Source organism: Sceloporus undulatus, chromosome 1 (assembly GCF_019175285.1).
Source record: "Sceloporus undulatus isolate JIND9_A2432 ecotype Alabama chromosome 1, SceUnd_v1.1, whole genome shotgun sequence".
NCBI classification, from domain to species: domain Eukaryota; kingdom Metazoa; phylum Chordata; class Lepidosauria; order Squamata; family Phrynosomatidae; genus Sceloporus; species Sceloporus undulatus.
The window spans coordinates 161,759,892-161,777,748 of NC_056522.1; the positions used below are offsets into that span (position 1 = coordinate 161,759,892).

A 17,857-nucleotide genomic window follows, 5' to 3' on the forward strand; every position below is an offset into this window, starting at 1 on the left:
CCACTCACTTTCTCTCATACACATGGAGTTGACAGGATAGTTTTTATTATTAAAAAGACAGGTTCTTCATGCCCTAAATGTAAAGAAAGGGAGGATCCCACATGCGTGGCTGAAATATATATGTATATATATATACACACACACATTTACACACACAAAAAGAGTATAGTATAGTATATGTACAATTTCTCTTAAGCAAGCTGATGCAATCTTCCTTTTTAAAAAATTCTTTATTGACATAAAATGTCAATATTGATATAAAATACAATCACATTCACATTATTCTTTCCACTATTCTTTTTACCATTTCTTTCCCCTCCCTTTCTTCTTCAAATTACATAGTTGGATTTCTTTCTTCTAGCTTTCATCTCATATTCCTCTTTCTCTTTTTCATTCTTTATCCCACCACTCCATTCTAGCTACATATTCATTTCTTATTTCTGGTCTATGTACATTGTAGGAATGTATGGTCCTCTCCATTGCTTTGCAAAAACATTCTCGCCATTGTCATCAAATACAAAATCACTTTTGAATGTCTTCTCTCCTCTTTATCTTCTATCATATTTAATAAACATATTTCAGGATCCAGCCTAATTTTTATCTGATATATGTCTTGAATTAGTTTATGAATTTTGTGCAAATATATTTTTGTTTTTGGAGCAGTCCACTACATATGGAGAAATTAACCTCTTTATCCTTGGCATTTCCAGCAGTTTCCTTCACCATTATTGTAAATGTTTACTTGTTTAGATGGCATCATATACCATCAATGCATCATTTTTGTAAAGTTGTCTTTTATATCCACACACAGTGAACTACAAATCACACCCCCATACTTTCTCCCATTTTCCCAATTGGATACTATGTCCTATATTTTGTGCCCACTGAATCATGCAAGGTTTTATCCTTTCAGATTCTAGCTCTAATTTTAAACACAATTTATAGGCTTTAGAAATCATTCCTTTTTTATTTTCTTCTATTATTTCTTCTAATTCTGTTTTTTCCTTTGCAATTCCATTTAAATTAATGCCCACTTTAAATCTTTCCATAAGTTGTTGATAAAGAAACCACTGACAGTTTATTCCTTCTATTCATAAGCATTTTAACAGTCAGTTAAATGATTGTGTTGAAAGGACACAAGAGGATGCCCTGTTCAGGTGGTGCCAGGACTTTAGATTAAGATGCAGAAGTTAACCTTGGCATAGACACAGAAGGGGATGGTGAAAGTACAGATATGTGTGTGCATTCATACACAATTAAAACAACAACGTATCATTTGCCTTTCTCTCTGAACCACAGTAATTGACTTTCCCCCTTTCTCCTGGTTAATCAACATACAAGTTCAAAGTGCCCAAAGGAGGAAGGAGCTGGTTTTTAGATAGCGAAAACAAGGCAATCGGTGTCTGAAACTGCGCTGGGCGGTAGCTATGGCAATGAAGCTGCAGGCAGGTTTTCTAGCCTGCGTCATTAATTTATCCTCATTTGCTGGACTCATTGATCATTCCAAACTGAGCTGAAAAGATGGAAGGGGGAATTTTGTTGCCTAGCAGCAGGCAGGGAAGAAATAAATGTTGTTTGCTCCAGCTACCAGTCCAGCCTCTGTGGCATTACTTTGTCCTTGAAGATAAAATTCAACTAAATGCCTGCATCCTGAATTCGCAACAACCAAAATCAACGAGTAAACAATGTACTTGTATAGTCCGAGTGCATTAGTTACATTATTTACTCTTTGACTTTGGTTGTTTAGAATTCCCTTATGTTGTGTATTGTATTTATCACTTGCTTATTGGGCCTGACTATTCCCCCCTCCCCCAAGTTTAGTTGATGTTTTATATACTTTTGAGCCCCTCCTGCAATTTTATTGTATTTGCATCCTGAATTCCACAGTCTTCAGGAGGTGCATATCCAGATGTGGTCATACAGCCAATACCATCCAAAATCAATAGCATCCAAAAGTACAATGTGTAATAAATTCCACAAAATCATGATACCTTTCAGCCAACCAAAATGGACAAAATACACAATGCAAGCTTTCCAAGCTCTGCTGGCTGCTTCATTAGGTAAAGGTATTAAAAATCATACAGGAACTACCCTCTGGAGGGCTCTGCGAGACAACGATGGAGTTTACATTTTATTTCATGGACTTTACAACTCTTTGTTACCCAAAGTTCCCATGGTCAAAAAAAGAGGATGAACTCTGCCTACATGGATATCCTTCCCTACCATCTTAACTGAGAATAAGAATAGCAACATCTTGACAAAATGTAGGTCTCTGACTCTAACGGGGTTTTTTTCATCCTCTTGTAAGAAGAAATGGTGCAACATCACTTTCTGTTCCCATTTTTTTGAGGAACTCTGAAGAAAATGAAGCTACTGAGGTATTCCATAGGTATGGTCCAGCTTCTTTATTGAGTATTGAGTTTGACAGGATGACCTCAGGGGTCCCTTGTAACTCTATGGTTTTATGATTTTTCAGCACCACTGTGACAACAGTGTGCAACCAAAGGTCAACCCATTTGCACAGACAATGTGATCACATTGTCAAGCACACTTGATAAAACAGGCTTGTTAAGGCACTCCCAGACAGACTGGAAATACACAACTTTGCAACTTCGTCCTCTAGCCGGGGGGGAGCAGTCAGGGGATTCTAGAGGCATGGTAATAGGGCTGTCATTGCTAGCCCTCACTAATGGTAGGGCCAAGTTTGGTGCAACTCCAGCTGAAGTGAACAAAGCAGACAAGACTGTTACAGTGATGTGAGGGGATCACACTCTTGAAAGGGCTTGCATATGCTTAGCGAGGCTTTTGCAGAAAATTCATTAGATTCAGTGTCTCTGGGTTTGACACAAACAGAGCTGAAAGCATTAATCAATTAACAGTGATGACTCATTAATTAATGAATCATGCAGTAGAGATGTGGATGATTAGTCAAATTTCAAATAGGCATTCCCTGGAGGAAGGAACCATTGGATGGCAATGATGCAAACATAAATCTCTCGCTTCAGGCAATAGTGTATTTGAAGGAGCCCTGGTGGCGCAGTGGTTAAATGTCTGTACTGCAGCCACTCATTCAAAACCATAAGGTTGCGAGTTCAATACCAGCGAAAGGGCTCAAGCTCGACTCAGGCTTGCATCCTTCCAAGGAGGTGGCTAAAATGAGTACCCAGATTGTTAGAGGCAATTAGCTTACAGTTGTAAACCGCTTAGGGAGTGCTTAAGTGCACTGATAAGCGGTACAGAAATGTACTTGCTATTGGTATTGCTATTGAAGTTTTAACCAAATACCTCTTTATGAAATATTTTTGAATTATCACCTGAATGGAAGAAGAGATTGCTCTTTTTAATTATACAGATAAGAAATGATTGGAGTGAAAAGAATCCAATTAAGAATCATAGAATCATAGATTTGGAAGTGACCGCAAGGGCCATCCAGTCCAATGCCCTGCCATGCAGGAAACCCAATCAAAGCATCCCCAATAGATGGCCATCTAGCCTCTGCTTAAAGACCTCCAAGGAAGGAGACTCCACTACACTCCAAGGGAGTGTGTGTTAGACTAACAACCCAGTCTTGCTAATGTTATGCACACAATGTCTTTCAGTAGGATGCTATTTTCCAGCAAGTGTCCACCACTGGATTTAGTCCAAGAACCCAACTGTCAACTGTCAGCTGTAGATATAAGCACAGCATGCTCACAATATATATTCATGAAAGATAAGGAAATCTTATTAAATGATTGGGTTTGAAAGCATTATCTGTTTTATTCATGAGAATACTGGATTCAAACTTTCCATGGCATCCTGAAGACCCTAATTTCCAAAGGTAGATTTTTCAATGTAACCAGTTTTACAGAAAGTCTAAAATGCATGCTGATAGAGGTAGCAGAGGATGGTTGTCTGAGTGGGATTAAGGATGAAGTATGCCCACTCACATTAACTCCCTCCCCATAATCTTAAATCTTACACTGCCTATGTGAAAATTATCTCATTATTGTTCTCACTATCCTAAGCCTTGAAATAAAAGGTACTGTATATGCTCATGGATAAGTCTAGAAATTTTAGTCAAAAAATTGACCCAAAAAACATAATTCAATTAATCCACGGGTCAATTGAATTTAACTCATACAAAAGAAAGGAACCATCCCCAGGTAAAAGCCAAGCGCAATCTGTTGTGGAAGCACTGACCTCCTCCTGTTCTCTCATCCATCAAGCCTTTAGTATGATCATAAAGAGTTTTGCCAACTTGAATTTTGTAAGTTCTATGGCATCGTTTTCCTTTTGTTCTAGATCCTTTTTTATACCCCCCTATATTTTACGGGTCATATCAAAATCCATAATTTGGGCCCCAAAACCTGCCCTCGACTTATACATGAGATCGACTTATAGTTGAGTATATATGGTATACGTCAATAGTCATTGAATATTATATAATTTTTTACTATTTTAAAAACACAAGTGGTTTGTTCATTTTCAAAATTAAGCTTTTCTGCTTATATAATTTGTTAGATTTAAGGGAGAATTAAATTTCAGTTAATAAAGTCAATACTAACAATAGCAATTTTATTCAGCCTGAACAAGCACATTTTAGAATGTACACACACTAAAGTTTCCTGTGTTCTGACTAATTCTCTATTTAGATGCATACACATATGTATCTGGGAGCTTTATCTTTCCTAGCACTCCTTTCTTTATCATTTGTTCCAGGGTGTCTTTGGTGATCCCACCATGTCAGAAATCTCGGTACGCCACCTATTTTGATGTGGCAGTATTACGATGTCTGCTTCAGCCACATTGGTCCGAAGAAGGCACTCAGTGGTCCCTGATGTATTACCTCCAGAGGCTCCGCCATATGTTAGAGGAAAAGCCTGAGAAGCCACCTGAGCCAGAAATCCCACCGCTGCCAAGGCCACGCAGCAGTTCCATGGTGGCTGCTGCTCCATCGTTGGTGAACACTCACAAAACACAGGTGAAGACTATGTCTCATACCACAGAGCCTTGAGGGATGTGTGGCTGATGTGCATCCACAGTTTTAAATCTCTGGATTTTGTCAACAGCCTGACTGGAACCATAAATTCGAATCTTATAGACAAAACATCAGCTGGTGTTCAGGATGGGTGGAAATAGAGCTGTAGTACACCAAGGAATAATTGTACATGTTATATCATAGGCTGTTGCTCTTTTCTTCTTCTGGGAATGACCCAAAGAGTTTTGGAAAACTCTAAGGGATGTTAGGAATCATAAGCAGCAGATAATCATATATGGATAAATGATCAGAACTTGGAATATTAGTCCTTAGAAGAAACATGTTTGCTTTTTGGCATAGTAAGGGCATAACAGTGTTACATTTCAGAAGTAACATGCAGGTGAGTAGGGATGCTCTTACCTTTTTGTATCATGAGTAATGTTTACAGGTTACTTTTTCATTACTTTTAAGGGCATTATTAGAGGCATTTTGATTAAAACTTGTCATGTCTTGTGCTATTTTCCTACTAATCCTCTTTTTTTTTTTAAAGTAATGGAAAAGTAAGGAGTAAAATAAAAGTCACAAAATGGGGAAGAGAGCTAATAATTATGGTAATGAATTACTTTGTGGAGGCTTTGCGATGAGTTACAAATCAAATTACTTTTTAAAAGTTACTACTGATGATGATTATAGAGTGGAGAAAATATTTCATGCTGAAGAGCTGGACTACAACTCTGGAGACCAGGGTTTGATTCCTGTTTGGTCCTGAAACCCATTGGGTGACTTTAGGCAAATCACATGCTCTCAATCTCAGGGGAAGGCTATGGCACACCTGTTCTGAACTAAAACCATGATAGGATCACCTTAGAGTCACTATAAGTCAGAAACAACTTGAAGGCACATAACAACAAATAACATATACTGATCACTCTTTTCATCTCCTTCTCATATTTCTTATGATCCAAATTTGCCACATGCGTTATTTCAGTGACCCTTCCATGAATCCTAACAGTCTCTTGGCCCTCTATTTGCAATATTGGGTCAGGGGGACAATACTGGCTTATTGCTATCACAGAAGTGCAGGTGCCAACCAAGAGACTGGGTTGCCAACAGTGAGTTAATGGCAATTCTTTGTAGTTTCTCAGCCATTCTGCTCTCAGAGCTACCAAGGTAGTGTTGTGATGTTGCAAAGCCAAAAGAATAAATACAAAATGTTGAAGCATTCATGGAATTGTGACTAAGGGGTGGAGTGGAGGGGAGAGACCAGAGAAATCAAAGGGGATACTTTTTATCATTCATTACAAGAGCCTTCATGGATCACTGAGGAGTGAGCACTGAGATCACTTTGTCCCTGAAAACATCAGCTAGAAATAGAGAACAGCTAGAGTAGCTAGAGAATAACTAGAAAAATACATCCTTGTGGCCACCTCTACCCATTGTCTGCTTCACAACCTGGCCTGTACTAAAGTTATCAGAGAAAGAACAAAGTCTTGCACTGTGCAGGTTACTGCTAGGTCTTTATTTCTCTAGTTAAAAATAGAACAGAATCCACAACTACCAGAGTAACCTTTCATAATTAAGGCAATTGCTAACAGTAATGTAACAGGTAATGAAACCCGTAATGTACTTTGGACCTTGGAGGCAATGATACAGTGGTACCTCGGGATACGAAATGCGCGGGTTACGAAATTTCCGGGATACGAAAAAATCCCATAGGAAATAACTGTTCCAGGTTACGAAGGTTTTTTCGGGTTACGAAAAAATTTTTGGTGCTTTTCGGCGCTATTTCACACGAAATCGCGGCTTTTCCCCATTAGCGCCTATGGGTTTTCGGCTTACGAAGGCTTTTCGGGTTACGAAAGCGGCCGCGGAACGAATTAATTTCGTAACCCGAGGCACCACTGTAATTCCAAAGAGTGTTGATTTGCATATCTTAATGAGTAATAGAATAAGGGCCTTTGGTAAAGGAACATACACATTAAAAAAGAAGGCAGAAATTTTAGCACTCACTTTTAATATTAGTTAAACTTGATAGAGATTGCATGGTGTAGTGCTTTGAGTGTTGGGGTAGAACTCTAGGAGACCAGCATTTGAGTCCCCGCAAGTCTTGAGCAAGTCTCTTGCTCTTAGTCCAAGAGGAAGGCAATAGCAAACCTCTTCTGAATGCATCTGGCAAAACAAAAACAAAAACCTAGAATGTAGTTGCCATACATTGGAGTTGAACAGAAGACATGTAACAATAGTTAAACTTAAGTGTAGTTTTGGTTTATTAACCACTTTTATTTAAACTGGGATTCAACCTTGGGAATGGCAGTAACTGCTCTTTGTGGGAATCTGTACCAAGATTAGCAGATCTGCATATTCTAGGAATGCTGATGCTTATATTATTATACTCTGCTTATCTATATAACTGTCACATTAATATAGCATTAGTATGATACTATACTCGCATATTTCACTAGTCAACATTTTTATTTGATCTGGAGTTACTGCGAAAGGAAATTTGCCTTCTGTAGACAAAACAGCATCTCACTTTTAGAAGAGGAAGGTACTGTATCACCAGAATCCAGACAATCTTAAGGTTTTCAGCAATGAAAGAAAGGAGAAAAACCTTAAGAGGGAAACCTCAAAATAGCTTGGCGAGAAATGACTGTGCTCAATTCCTACAGAATGCTAATTGCTAGGAGAGAGAAAAATGAACAGGAAAAACAAAATGATGCAGGATTCCTAATAGGAATTTTGGTGCAGATCCCATGCGAATATAAATAAAACATTATACAGTCACCATACGTTTGCAGTGCTGTCTCATCAAATCAAATAATACTGGCCCTGGAACCCTCACAGGGAAATGAGGGACATAGTAATATACTACCAGGTTTTGTAACTGCTTATCCAGCTGTACTATACACAATTGTTTGTTTGTCGTCCTTTTGTGGGAGTGTAGGATCTCACAATGAAATGCAACGAGGAGGAAAAATCCTTAAGCACAGAAGCTTTTGCCAAAGTATCATTAACCAACTTGCGGAGACCTGCAGTTCCAGACCTCTCTTCCGATTTGGGGATGAATATTTTTAAGAAGGTGAGTAAAACTATAAATTACATTAGTGATCTTTTGACATGGCAAAATTACCGACTGCTCAGCCCAGATGAAAGAGGCCAACCTCATTGAACTATTGCCCTCTAACTTCAAACCTGTCCTTAATTCCACATAATGTTTTTCCTTGGGCAGTTGGTTTATATGCAGGAAATCTTTAGCAGGTCTTTATGCTTGAGAGAGGAAGCCATCTGTGGGGTCCAAAATGTACACACAACATTTACACAACATACATGTGTGTTATGCACAATTTACACAACATACATGTGTAAGTCTTCCAGTTGTATTTATTTATGTGGCCCATGTATTCATGTTTAGTAAAAGGCAGCTACAGAAGGCTGTGAATTTTATTAGTCTTTCCATGAAGAACTTTAGTTTTCCTTAGCAAACATTTTTTTCTTTACAAGCATTTGCACCTACAACTGTGGGAAACAGGGGAGGGGGAAATTTAATGGGGAAAAATGACCTTCACAACAAAAGTCTTTTAAGAACAAAATGACCTGCCTCTTTTCAGAGTTTGCTTTTTATTGAACTCACTAAGAAATGCACACTTGAGACCCCTGAGTGGCTTCACTATCTCACTAATGTGGACACCACCTGCTGCCTGTACTATGCAGGATTGGTTGGATTTGCTCAATCTACTTAACTGCTGCTGACTATGGAACTTTGTGTACTTATTACAGGATATATAAATTGCTGAGATTCCCCTAAAACTAGCAACTTGACTGAAAGTCATAGTTATTGGTGAGAGGTGCATTCCTGTACTGGATTCAGGAATCAAACTCCTAGGAAACAGCCCACATCTCTAAGTCCTTTCCTGTTCTTATTTCACTGTGTACCTTTTCTGTTTGTTAAGCAATTTCCTTATGAGTTCTGCTACTCAGATTCTACCCCCCACCACCACCACCATGCAATTCTTCCTGCAGTTCAAGAGCCGCAAAGAAGATCGTGAGCGCAAGGGCTCTATTCCTTTCCACCATGCGGGAAAAAAACGGCATCGGCGGATGGGGGTACCCTTCTTGCTCCATGAAGACCATTTAGATGTGTCACCCACTCGAAGCACATTCTCTTTTGGAAGCTTCTCTGGGATCGGTGAAGACAGGCGTGGCATGGAGAGAGGAGGGTGGCAAACCACTATCTTAGGTGAATTACAACACATTCCTGAGAGCAAACAGCTTTCTCAGCCTGGCATTGTCTAAAGATGACCAGAGGCCAGAGAAAATTAGCTTTGGAGTTCATAATAGTATCATTCTAATGCCATCCTTACAGAAATTGCTCTTTTGTTTATGCTGTTATTTCTGCCAGTCTCCATTTTATCTTAACATTTTTGTAGTCTGCTTAATCATAATAACTATGGCATTCCAAATCCTAACTTTATGTCATGCATTAATTGTTGAGTGTTATAAGCAATGCAGGTTTCCAGTCTCCCCTTTACTTTGACAAAGCCATTCATCTCTCATAAAATGGGGTGGAGGTGGGAGGAGACTTCCATGCGGTAGCATTGCTCCCACAGTCCACTTTGTTTGCAGTGAGGAAGGATGCTTCCTATGGAATACGAACAATGCATCACAGAAAAACTGCTGGATTTGGGAAGGGAGGGATGTTTTTTTCAAAATAGTATCCATATACTCTCTGGTCTACCAGCTATGATGGCAATCTACCATCTTCTGGCATTCAAAGGATACATTTCAAATGTTCACAGTTTGTAACCTAAGTGGTGAGACTGCACAGAGCAATAGACTTTTATCCTGTGCCGTAAATCCCAGCTCTTTCCCCCCACTGTCTTATTACAAAGTTTACATAAAAATCTTCTGTTTTGATGTACTACAAACTGAATGATGTGCTTCTACCCTTTGCTGTAGGGAGGTTTACCCGACGGGGTAGTTCTGATGCAGCTACAGAGATGGAGAGCTTGAGTGCGAGGCATTCCCACTCCCATCATACCTTAGTTACTGACCTACCAGATCATTCCAACAGCCATGGTAAGATTTTATTCAAAGAATCTGGGCACAGTGGTTTTCTCCCTTTCCAGGATGGAAAATTTAAAGAAGTTGTCTCTCATTTATTCTACAAGTGTATGTCTTTCTAAAAGATACAGTAATAGCTCTGATAATGTGAGCATGTGCAAGCTTTTCAGTTACACTGGAACTCAATAGCAGAAACCTTGTATTGGTTACCCATTTGTAGGGATGCTTTCCTACATTTGTAGGCATGCTTTCCTGTTGCACATCACAACAAAGCAAGAAGGTATATTCCTCTTAACAAATGTGGAATTGAAGCTTATACTTTGTTGAAATACTCAGTTTCTTTTAACTGGATTGCATCTCTATGAACTGCTAGATCCTAGAAAGTTCCCAAAGAGGACAACAGTAGATTTCCACCTAGCTGATTCCTAAGCTATTTCTCTGTGAACAGATGTTTTACTCTTTAGGAACATAACGGTGTCACTAGTGGAAGCTTGTGATGTTCCAAAGTACAATCCCTATGTTTAATATAACAAAATAAATTCATATTCCAATCTAACATGATCTTTCGTACCTTTGCACAGTCCGTTCTCAGATCTCCACCATCACAGTGGCAACCTTTAACACCACACTGGCCTCTTTCAATGTGGGCTATGCAGACTTCTTCAGTGAGCACATGCGCAAACTTTGCAACCAGGTGCCCATACCAGAATTGCCTCATGAGCCCTTGGCATGTGCCAATCTTCCTCGGAGCCTGACAGATTCCTGCATCAACTATAGCTGTCTGGAGGATACTGACCACATAGACGGCACTAGCAATTTTGTCCACAAGAACGGCATGCTAGACCTTTCGGTAAATAGCAGTGAAAAGAGGTGTCTGTTTCTGTACTTGTAGCTAGCTGTACAAGAGAGATAAATGCTCTGGTTATTTCCCAGTCTTTCTCCTTAAGTACAGTATAAAGATAACCCCAGTATTTGAATGGGCAGTGTTAAATTATCAGTGAAAACAACTCATAGAATTGCCCTGAGATATGTTCTGTTTTACAAAAGTCTGGTTAAAACTTAAACTGAAAATAAAATTAGACCATTCCTTTCCTAATGTTGTAGTTGCATGTTTTATTATGTAGCCCATGTCTGTTTTTATTTTCAAACAACGAGTTTCTGTTGTTCACCTCATGTCTTTAGTATGGGCCAGGTTAAAAAAAATGGTGCTCAAAAAGTCCTTCCTCCTGTTTCTCAGCTATCTTCAAAGTGTAAGCTATAACATTCAGATTACAATTAATTGCTTTCCAACGTGATGGCCCCCCTCTGAAATAATTGCCATTTTGAAAAGCTTCTTTATTGTTGCTGCCTTTGAATACAAAATTTGTCCTTCATTAAATTTGAAGGAGGTGCCAAAATAAGCTGCTGGTTCTCACTGGGAGGCTTGCTGTATGACAAAGGACAAAAATCTAGAGCTAAAAGATGTGACTGTTGTATGAGAGGGAATTTTTGTCTGTCCTTGATGAAATGTAAAATGTGTGTCTGTTTTATGCCTATATTGCCATAAATTAGAAAGTATTAATTGTAGAGCAGGGATGGGAAAAGTGTATCCCATGGGCTGCACGCAGCCTCTCAGGGCTGTTTTTGTGACCCCATGGGTCAAAAATATTTTTTAAAGCATTTTTGCTCCAGAATGCTCCCAAATGGACTGTGGAGAACATTTACACCACATTTAGAGCCCCCTTGAGCCCCCCTCTGACTCCTCAGGGATCAAATACACACACACACACACACACACACACACACTCTATATCTATATCTATATATCCCTGAAATGCTCCAACATGTTCACTAGGAAGCTTGATAAGCATTTCCATCCCATTTTACATGTTGTTCCAGGGTGGCAATTTAAGGCCAGGAAATGCCTTTTTGAAGTCCAAGACATGGTGAAAATGCCCTCACACCCTTCAAATTATTATTTGAAACATCATTTGCAGCCCTCTAAGGTCTTGTAGGGGGCTAATGCAGTCCCCTAGCCTTCCCCTGCAGTTGCCCACCCCTGTTTTAGAGGCTTCGGGTCTCTCCTATTTTCACAGTGCAGAAAGTATATGGGAGTTAATTCAAAATCTCAGAGTACCTGAGAGATTGATGACTGTAAGTCCTTGAGGCTATCCAAGCATTTGATCATACAGCACTCTTTGAATAACTGCTGCAGTTATGTTAGTATCTTATTTTTTTTAATGATAAGTGGAGTTCTAGTTGATGCAAATGTGATTCTTTTAGAAAACCGCATTGAATGAGCCTTGGGTCAAGGTAGTGACAGGCTCAGCAAGGTTTGTACAAGTTGTACATATCCCCATCCATAGCCAATTCAGTTCACAGACTTTCATGCACACCATAAGTCACTTTGGTGTAACATACCATCTGTGTCAAAGTTTGTCCAGTGCATTAAAATGTGCAATTCACTTTTATAAGTGTAAGGCAAATATACATTGCCAAGAGCAATGTAGTCAGGATTTTGCAGGTTGTAAATTAGCAAGAAAACAATCAGCATCTTCCTTTTTATTCCCCCCCCCCCCAATCCAGGTGGTTCTCAAAGCTGTTTATTTGGTCCTGAACCATGACATCAGCTCCCGAATCTGTGATGTGGCCCTCAATATTGTGGAATGCCTGCTTCAGCTTGGGGTGGTGCCCTGTGTGGAGAAGACCAGAAGGAAAAGTGAGAATAAAGAGAATGAGTCTACTGAAAAGAGACAAAGTGAGACTTCCTTTCAACTCAAGGGGGCTTTGAGTAGTTCAGCATCTGCATTTGGGGCGGCTCCAGTCAGTGGAGCTGGAGATGGTAGCGGTGAAGGAGGAGGAGGTGGTTGCGGCGGCGGCAACAGCAGCAGTGGAGGTGGTGGTGCTGGAGGAGATGGAGGCGGTGGAGATGGCGGTGGAGGAGAAGGTGGAGGAAGACCTTATGAAAAGAACGACAAAAAGGAAGACAAGGTATTTTGAGCTTCCTGTGTAAAAGCTATTCATGTTAAGGTATGCCAAACCGTGCTTTTATACATATGTATTGTGAATTATCTCTATATTCTGAACAGTATTTATGTGGCTAAATCCTTTCTGGTGTGATTTGCCCATGCCCATGGGTGTATTCAGGTGCAATGTTTAAAATTCTAATCCAAGATTCTTGCTGTGGTACACTGCCATTGCTTCAAAATGCCAGAATCCAATTCAGGTTCTCTCTTCAGCAGTTTATGTCCCGGTGCTCCAGCAGGTTTGTGAGCTGTGTGAGAATTCTTGAATATGCATCAATGACTTCTGTTTGAGACTTTAAAGACCACTACAACCATTTTGTACTTTTGCATTTAAATATATGACAATAAGTTTAGATTTGCTCAGTGCAGCACTCATTTAGGAAGCCTGACAGCATTTCCTGATGCAGCCATTAAGCCTTGAGTAAAACCTTGAGTAAAAGCCTTCGACTTCACCTTGAGTAAAACCATGAATAGCAAAATATCCAGAAGACCTTGGTTTTTCTGATTTGCTGCTGTTTTCCTCCAACTAGAATGAGTTTGCTAGAAAAAAGAGAGTTTGCGGAATAAAACTTATTTCCCCTGCAATTCAGTTACCAGCAACTATAGGGGTATGTGTAGCCTGTATTTCATTTCCATAAGTAACTGCTCTAGTCTAGTTCCAAGACTTGCTTACTCATTGCCAGTGCTAAAGCCAGGGAGCACATCTGGGGAAGGGGCTGAGGAGCTCTAAGTGGCAGCAACTGGTGGTGACCAGGGGAGCCCCCTTGGCAGCACTAAACCTTAGGCTCAAATAGGCTACCAGCCTAGGATTGCTGTTGATAGGAAAAGAAGATATTACTGAGATGCATGATAGCCATGTACTTCTCTGAGGAGAAGTTGCTTTCCCCATGAGAAAAAACTAGGGCTCCATGGGAAGGTTATAACTAAATAGAAAACAGAAATTTTGAGATAAGGTTGTCACTCCGCTTGGGCTTGACTATGGGGCTCTAGCAGTTACCAGTGCACTTCCCTTGCTTCTGAATTATTTTCAGACAATTCAGTTTGATTGCACAGATTTGAATTTACCTGTACCCATGAAGAAATACCTTCGGGCTGAGATCCTATGTCCTTCCAGTGTAGCATAAATATCCACAGTGGATTAATATTACACAACCCCTATATCGCATACCAATGTACTACAAGCTGTGTAGATAAATAGGCAAGGCACATGCCTGACAACCCATTGCACAATTGCAATGCACAATGTGCAAAGTATGCTACTGTGTGTACTTCAGTGCACTGTTGCATACACAATTGTTCCAAATGCACAACTCTGCTTATCAGTTGGATACAACCACTGTACATTATAAAATAAAATAAATAAATAATCAGTCCATATACATAGTGCAACTTACACTAGTCACTAGAAGGATGGTAGCCTGGGTTACATAACACACTAGCTATTATTTTATATATTATCTTTGAGAGATGGTGCTGTTTTTTCTGACTACCTATCAATTTAAGAATTAATGGACTGAATGCCTCATGGTCATATTTTGTGCACTTTGAATATTTACATGAATCAACCATGACATTTCAAGAAGTATTGTACAGAGAGAGGACTAGTTACAAAAGTTGTATCAAGGCTGCAAAAAGTAGTGAGAGTGGCTGCCCTGGGAGACCACTGCTCTTTCAGTATTTCTTTGTTTAACTCTCAACTCCCAACTCTTAAAACCATATACAGTCAGCCCTCTGTTTTCGCAGGGGATCCGTTCCGTACCCACCCACCCCCCGGCAAAAATGGAAACTGACCAATATTCAAGCATAGGCTTGAATGGTGGTGTGTGCCCACAGGTGCACGCAGGTGTGTGCTGCAGACACATGCCCCATTATGTTCCCCCTCCATTTGCCACTCGCACATAAGCCATGGGGGTGTGAATTCCAAGGCTGCACAAACAGAGGAGCGACTGTAACTGTTTTTGTCCATGTTGAGCTCTGCCTCTAAAAATTCTATTAAGTTTAATAAAATCATTTCAAGAAAAATATTCCTGTGTAAAATTTATTAAATATCAAACTGAGTGGGCAAATAGATTTGTACCACTGATGAGTTGGGGCAGTTGTCATGTTAATTCTTCTAACTACAGTACTACTATTGTTCTAATAAGTATGGGTTTTTTTTTCAACATAGATGTATACAAAGTGACCTATGACTGATATCACATGCATTAAACCATAGAAGTGGTTTTAAAAATAGATTTTAAGCTTGGAGGAATAAAACCGCATGCTTCCCCTTTTCCCTAGAAAACCTTGTTTATTCTCTGCCAAGTGCATTGTTTCGACATACAAAAAAGAAAAAGAAACTGAGGGGAAATGTATAGAAAGAAATCCTCTGAATTGCTTGCTGCAGTTTCATGGGTAACTGTCCTTAATTCTCTTTCCCCCTTTCCTAAAATATGGAACTTGAAGGAGGAAAGTACTCCAGTAAGCACCCATAGGTTGGCTTTGACAATGCTGATAAAAATTGTGAAGTCTTTGGGCTGTGCCTATGGCTGTGGAGAAGGTCACCGAGGACTCTCTGGAGATCGCCTGAGACATCAGGTACGGCAGTTCAAAAGAGTGAACGAATGGATGTTGATGCTCACATCCCTCTCTTTTTAAATCTAGTTTTTCTAGAGCCCCTCAATCTTGAGGCCGCACAACGTCGATCTACTTCAGGGATTGGCAACTGCAGGGGGAGGATGCACTGGATGTGACATCACATCACTTTTCATCACCATTTTGCCAGTTTTCAGCTTTTTTTTCAGTGGTGCAGAGCTTTGGGTGAAGGAACTAAACTGTCACATTTACAGCCAGTTTGAGGTTCATTTGGCCATTTTGGGGGTAAAAATTGCCTGAAAATTAGCACAGTTTACAAAAGATATGGAGGTTTCTGGGGCCATACTTTGGGTCCCAAATGCCACATGCAGCACACAGCCCACACTTTGCCTCTCCTGATTTATTCCAACTCCTTTTACTGAAAAGAAGATCTTCCATACCCATCATCAATAACAATGTGGAGTCTGGAATATCATCTGCTTTTGCAGCATACCACAGTGGAGGACGGGAGTGAACAAGGTCCACTCTGTTGTACTGGAATGTATTGGAATGCTCCAGACAATGGCTTTTTAAAAAGGTGACAAGTCAGCAGTTTGACAGTGGGTTCATTGATGGTTCTTAATATCTCTCTATAGGCCCAGAACTGCCTCACAAAGTTGTACAAGTTGGATAAGATGCAGTTCCGCCAAACCATGAGAGACTATGTAAACAAAGATTCACTCAACAATGTGGTCGATTTTTTACATGCCTTACTAGGATTCTGTATGGAGCCAGTTACTGACAGTAAGTATAGTCTATCCTTATAAGTGTCCCACTTTTCCCTTAGAGGAAGGGCATCGCAGCCAAGCATGGGAGATGCTGGCTTCAGAGGTATTACTGAGGCATGTGAAGTAATTCTCGTCTTGATAGTACAATTTGACCCTTTCACATTTGCATTTTGCAGACAAGGCTGGTTTTGGAAATAACTTCACCACAATGGACAACAAGTCTACAGCCCAAAGCGTGGAAGGTATTATTGTCAGTGCAATGTTCAAATCCTTGATCACCCGCTGTGCCTCTACTACACATGAGCTCCATAGTCCTGAGAATCTGGTATGGACAACCTTTGCATGCTTAATTCTATGTACGTCCTGTCATACTGGCATCATTCATTTCAGTTTATCATACACTACTGGCATGGACATTTACTATCGACATACGAGAGCATGACATTTGCTAGACACACATTTATAAGGCAAATATACACATCATGCATTTGCTTGAAGAACATTATATGCCCTATTGATACAGTTTTCATGTGTTCAAATTCTCACCAGACTTGTTTTGCCATTTTCCTTAGTGTAAAATTTTGCTGCCATATGCGTTTGGAAATCTACAGTGTAGCTCAAAAGATCATCAAACAGAAAAATTCTCTCATGCAGTATGTCTGGATTCCTATCTGGACAATGAATTGACCTGAAAAAGTCCTTTCCTTGTGTGCAAGATGGATGCTTTTGGAAATTCTCCTTCAGAGCAATCTGAGATAAATTCTGACACACACATTTCTTGATCAAATCCACTTCCTGTTTGTGAGCATCTCAGAAATTTATCACAAGGGAGGGATGCGCCCAAATCTCATGGATAAATGGGGTTTAAATTATGCAAGAGTGGGATTATTTTCAGATGACGATACGTGACTTGAGCATTAACGTGACATTAACCCATGCAGAAAGCCAAAAAATCACACCGCTTTTTAATTTTGGGAAAATCCAAAGTTAAAAAGCAGTGTGATTTTGTGGCTTTCTACACAGGTTAATGTCGCTTTAATGTCAAAATTGCCCAACATATCTGAAAATAATCCCACTCTTGCAGGATATTCCCAAGATTTAAACCCCATTTATCCACAGGATTTGGGCGCTTTTCCTCCTGTGTGATAAACTCCTTATTCATGGCGATAGAAGTAATATTAACATCACATTAGTGACACTTGAGAAATAAAGAGTTTGGCCTCTGCCACCAAACAGATGTCTTTGTTAACATATGGTCATATGTTAACAGCTGTCGAGTTGCATAGGAAAGGTTAATTTGTATCAAGTGGGCTTTGCTAAATAGCTTTGCATTAACTTGAAAATTTAAGGCTGCAAAAATTATATGCAGCTGGGGCTGGAGCAGGGGAGCAAACTAGCTGCTTGCATAGTTCTCGTTGCTGTTGGGGTGGAGCTAGGTTATTTGTTGTTGTCATTAACTGTTCTTAAGTTGATCTCAATCCATGGTGAAC

General features: G+C 39.8%; 1 protein-coding gene across 12 annotated transcripts in view; it reads left to right on the forward strand.

The window, feature by feature from the left end:
- UNC80 (unc-80 homolog, NALCN channel complex subunit) overlaps positions 1–17,857 on the forward strand; it is a 158,805-nt gene that overhangs the window by 25,735 nt on the left and 115,213 nt on the right. For all 12 annotated transcript variants that reach the window (XM_042437336.1, XM_042437378.1, XM_042437344.1 and 9 more), the window contains exons 8-16: positions 4,702–4,963; positions 7,905–8,039; positions 8,981–9,197; positions 9,917–10,036; positions 10,603–10,871; positions 12,587–12,991; positions 15,472–15,603; positions 16,236–16,383; positions 16,544–16,692. In XM_042437336.1, the coding sequence (XP_042293270.1) occupies positions 4,702–4,963; positions 7,905–8,039; positions 8,981–9,197; positions 9,917–10,036; positions 10,603–10,871; positions 12,587–12,991; positions 15,472–15,603; positions 16,236–16,383; positions 16,544–16,692 (1,837 nt within the window). The remainder of the gene's footprint in view (positions 1–4,701; positions 4,964–7,904; positions 8,040–8,980; positions 9,198–9,916; positions 10,037–10,602; positions 10,872–12,586; positions 12,992–15,471; positions 15,604–16,235; positions 16,384–16,543; positions 16,693–17,857) is intronic.